Below are 3,399 nucleotides of genomic sequence, written 5' to 3' on the forward strand. Positions count from 1 at the left end.
TTGGGAAAGGAAACAATCCTTGACAAAGGACACAGTGCCTGGGAAAGAAAAGGATCCCTGGGAAAAGGAAAGGCTTGGGAAAGCATCCCAGGTTGTTCCCTCTCCCAAGGAACCCGCCCCATCCTCCATCAGCTGATCCCGGAATTCCAGGGGCTGCTCCTCACCCGTTCCTTTGTGCTTGTCCACGAAGCAATACTTGAGCTCGTAGTCGCTCAGCAGCTCGTGGACTTCCTGCAAAAAAAAAAAAAAAAGAAAAAAAACCCACGAGGCATTTCCCACGAATGTTTTGTTTTGTTTTTTTTTTTTTTTTTGGGGGGGGGGGATTAAAAAAAAAAGGAATCGGGGGGTCGGAGGGGAAAAAAGCTCCAGCCTCCATCCCGTTCCTGATCCCGTCGCCGCTCACCTGGTTGGTCACGTCTGGGGGCAGCCCCTTGATGAGCACCTTGCGCCGGTTGCGGAGCTGCCGCTCGCTGTGCTCCAGGCGGCTCCGCACCTCGGCGGGGCTCAGCGGCGGCAGCTCCTCCTCGGGGCTGAGCTCGGGCCCCGCCGGCGGCTCCTCCCGGGGCTCCTCCCGGGGCTCCGCTCGGGGGTCCCGCCCGGGTCCCGCTCCGGGCCCGCTCCCCTCAGACGCCGCCGCCATCTTGGCCCCGCCGCCGCCGCCACCGGGGAACCCACCCCCCCAGCAACGCGCCTCCCCATTGGAGGAGCGCTCTGAGGGGGGGATGTGTCGCGGGGTGTGATTGGTGGGCGGTGAGGGGGGTTTTGTGTGAGAGGCGGTGATTGGGTGGGGAGGGGGGAATAATGAAGGTCGAGGGGCGGGATTGGTTGGGTGGGTGGTGAGGGGACGGAGGCGCGACTTTTGATTCCCCCCTCAGGGACCCAAAGTATGCCAAGGTACCCTCAGAGGGCCCCGAAATATCCCAAAGGGACCCCAAAATATCCCAAAGGGACCCCAAAATATCCTCCCAAATATCCCAAGGAAACCCCAACCCCACCCCCAAAAGACCCTAAAATACCCCCCCTATTTCCAGAGCAGAGAGACCAGGGAGGGCTTTTCCATCCTTTATTTGATAAGGGGAAGGTTAAGGCGGAGACCCTGAACCCCGAAATCCTGGGGGGCGGTCCCAAATCCAAGACCCCAAATCCCAGAGGGATCCCCCCAAATCCAACCCCTCCCCCCCTGGGTACCTCCCCCCCACGACCCCCTAAATCCAGAGAGTCCCAAATCCAGGACCCCAAATGCTGGGGGATCCCCCCCCAAAATCCCAGTGGGGAGGGAATAACAGACAATAAATAACAGGGAATGTGGGGATGGGGGAATTTTGAGCCCCCCTCCTCCCCAAACCCTCCCAAGGCAAAAGTTGGGGGAGGGTCCCGAGACCCCTCCCAAAATCCTGATAAAGTGCCATATTCCTTTTGCTGAACCGCCCTTTTTTTTGGGAGGGGGCCCCAAATTCCTGGTGGGAAAGAAGGAGATCCAGCCCCCCCCCCTCCCCTCCCCTCATCCCAAAAAAACGACCCTCCCCCAAAATTTGGGGTCAGGACAACCCCCCCCTCAAGGAATGAACTGAGCGGGGGGGAAATAAGGCCAGAATTCCATAAATCCCCCCCAATAAATCCACCCCCTTTTCCCCAAAAATCCTCGTCCCCACAGTCTCATTCACAGTGTTCGGAATTTTGGGGTGGGGAGAGAAATATCTGGAATTTTTGGAGACAGAGGAGGATTCCACCCCCCATCCCCCTCTCCATTGGTGCTGCTCCGTCTCCACATCCCGGAATTTCCTCATCCTGCCGGGAAAACGGGAATCCAGAGTCCATGGGGGTGTTTCCCCCCCCCCCCAACTCCACGGAATTTTTTTGGGTTCTTTTCCCCCATCCATGGAATTTTTAGGGTGTCTCTACCTCTCCATGGAATTATTTTTTTGGGGGGGCGAGGGGGGGTCCTTCCCCATAATCCATGGAGGTTTTTTGTGGCATTTTCCACCCCATTCCATGGAATTCTCGAGGGGGGAGGAATCTCAGCAGAGGTTGAAGACGGAGGGGGCCTGAGCCCGGTATTTCTCCTGGAAGTTCCTGAGGATCGGGATGAGGTTGTGGAAGGAAGGGCGGAAAGAAGCTTCTGCCTCCCAGCAGTTCTTCATCAGCCGGTAAATCTGGGGGAGGGGGGGAGCAAAAACAGGGTGAAAAAGCGGGAAAAATCCCGGAAAAGGGCCCCCCAACTTCCCCCTCCCTCCTCTTCCCTGCAGGAACGTGAAGCCTTTCCCGATTTCTTCCTCCCCTTCCTTGTTTTTCCTCCTCTCCTTTCTCACTCCACCCCTTTCTCCCCTCCCCATTCCCTGCCTTTCCCACCTCGCAGGGACAATCCTTTGGGATCGGGAGCCTCTTCCCCCTCTCCAGGAGCTCCACCAGCCTCAGCACCGTCATCTGCCCCTGGGTGGCTCCGATCAGCTCCAGGAATTTCTGCCGGGAAGGGGGAAAAAAAAAAAATCCTTGGAGAGCCCAGTCCTGGGGACTCCCCAGCCTTGGGAATCCCAAAAAACTTTGGGAATCCCCCCCAAATCTTGGAGACCCCACACCTTGAGTATCCCACCCCTGGAGATCCCAATCCCGGTGACCTTTCCCCACCCCTGACCTTGGAGAGCCCCCAAACCCTCAGCTCCCCATCCCTGGGGCTGAGATTTCCCGGGAATTCCCGGTGGGATACTCACGGCGGGGGGGCTGCTCCCAGGAATTCCCAGGGAATTCCCGGTGGGATACTCACAGCGGGGGGGCTGCTCCCAGGGATTCCCAGGGAATTCCCGGTGGGATACTCACAGCGGGGGGGCTGCTCCCGGGCTCGCAGCGGGTCAGGATCTCGTAGAGGGTGACCCCGAAGGACCAAACGTCGGAGGCGAAGTAGAACTTGGACTCCTTGAGGCATTCCGGGGCGTACCTGGAGAGCAGGGTGGGAATTCTGGGAATTCCAGGCAATTCCAGGCAATTCCAGGCAATCTGGGGAAGGGGGGCAATTCCAGAGCCTCTGGAGAAGCTCTGGGGGTTGGGGGGAAGGGATGCAATTCCAGAGGCTCCGGAGCAGCTCTGGGGGTCGGGGATAGTTCCTGGGCTCTCCATGGGGTGGGATGCAGTTCCAGAGGCCCTGGATAAGCTCTGGGGGTCAGGAATGGATCCCAGCCCCGTCTGGGACCCCAGAACTCACCAGAAGACGGGGCTGTCGCCGTCCTCCCGCACCCGGTAGTAGTCGTGGCCCTCGGGGACGGCCTTGGCCAGCCCGAAGTCCCCGATCTTCACCACCTGCTCGTTCTCCAGCAGCACGTTCCGAGCCGCCAGGTCCCGGTGGATGTAGTGCAGGGAGTGCAGGTACGACATGCCCTGGGGGGGGGAAAGGGGGGGGAAAGAGGG

The 3,399-nt window shown here is 59.3% G+C and overlaps 1 protein-coding gene across 1 annotated transcript in view; it reads right to left on the reverse strand.

Moving 5' to 3' along the window:
• Window positions 1-1,934: 1,934 nt before the first annotated feature.
• The window catches only part of LOC114072068 (non-receptor tyrosine-protein kinase TYK2-like), a gene marked incomplete at its 5' end in the record, with an annotated part of 4,196 nt that continues 2,731 nt past the window's right edge, over window positions 1,935-3,399 (reverse strand). Inside the window, 4 exons of the mRNA XM_027909988.1 lie at window positions 1,935-2,153; window positions 2,350-2,460; window positions 2,815-2,932; window positions 3,197-3,379. Coding sequence (XP_027765789.1) covers window positions 2,019-2,153; window positions 2,350-2,460; window positions 2,815-2,932; window positions 3,197-3,379 — 547 coding nt within the window. The remainder of the gene's footprint in view (window positions 2,154-2,349; window positions 2,461-2,814; window positions 2,933-3,196; window positions 3,380-3,399) is intronic.

The sequence above is a fragment of the Empidonax traillii genome, unplaced genomic scaffold (assembly GCF_003031625.1).
Source record: "Empidonax traillii isolate 1590-97213 ecotype Southwest subspecies unplaced genomic scaffold, ASM303162v1 scaffold2575:size21551, whole genome shotgun sequence".
In the NCBI taxonomy this organism is placed as follows: domain Eukaryota; kingdom Metazoa; phylum Chordata; class Aves; order Passeriformes; family Tyrannidae; genus Empidonax; species Empidonax traillii.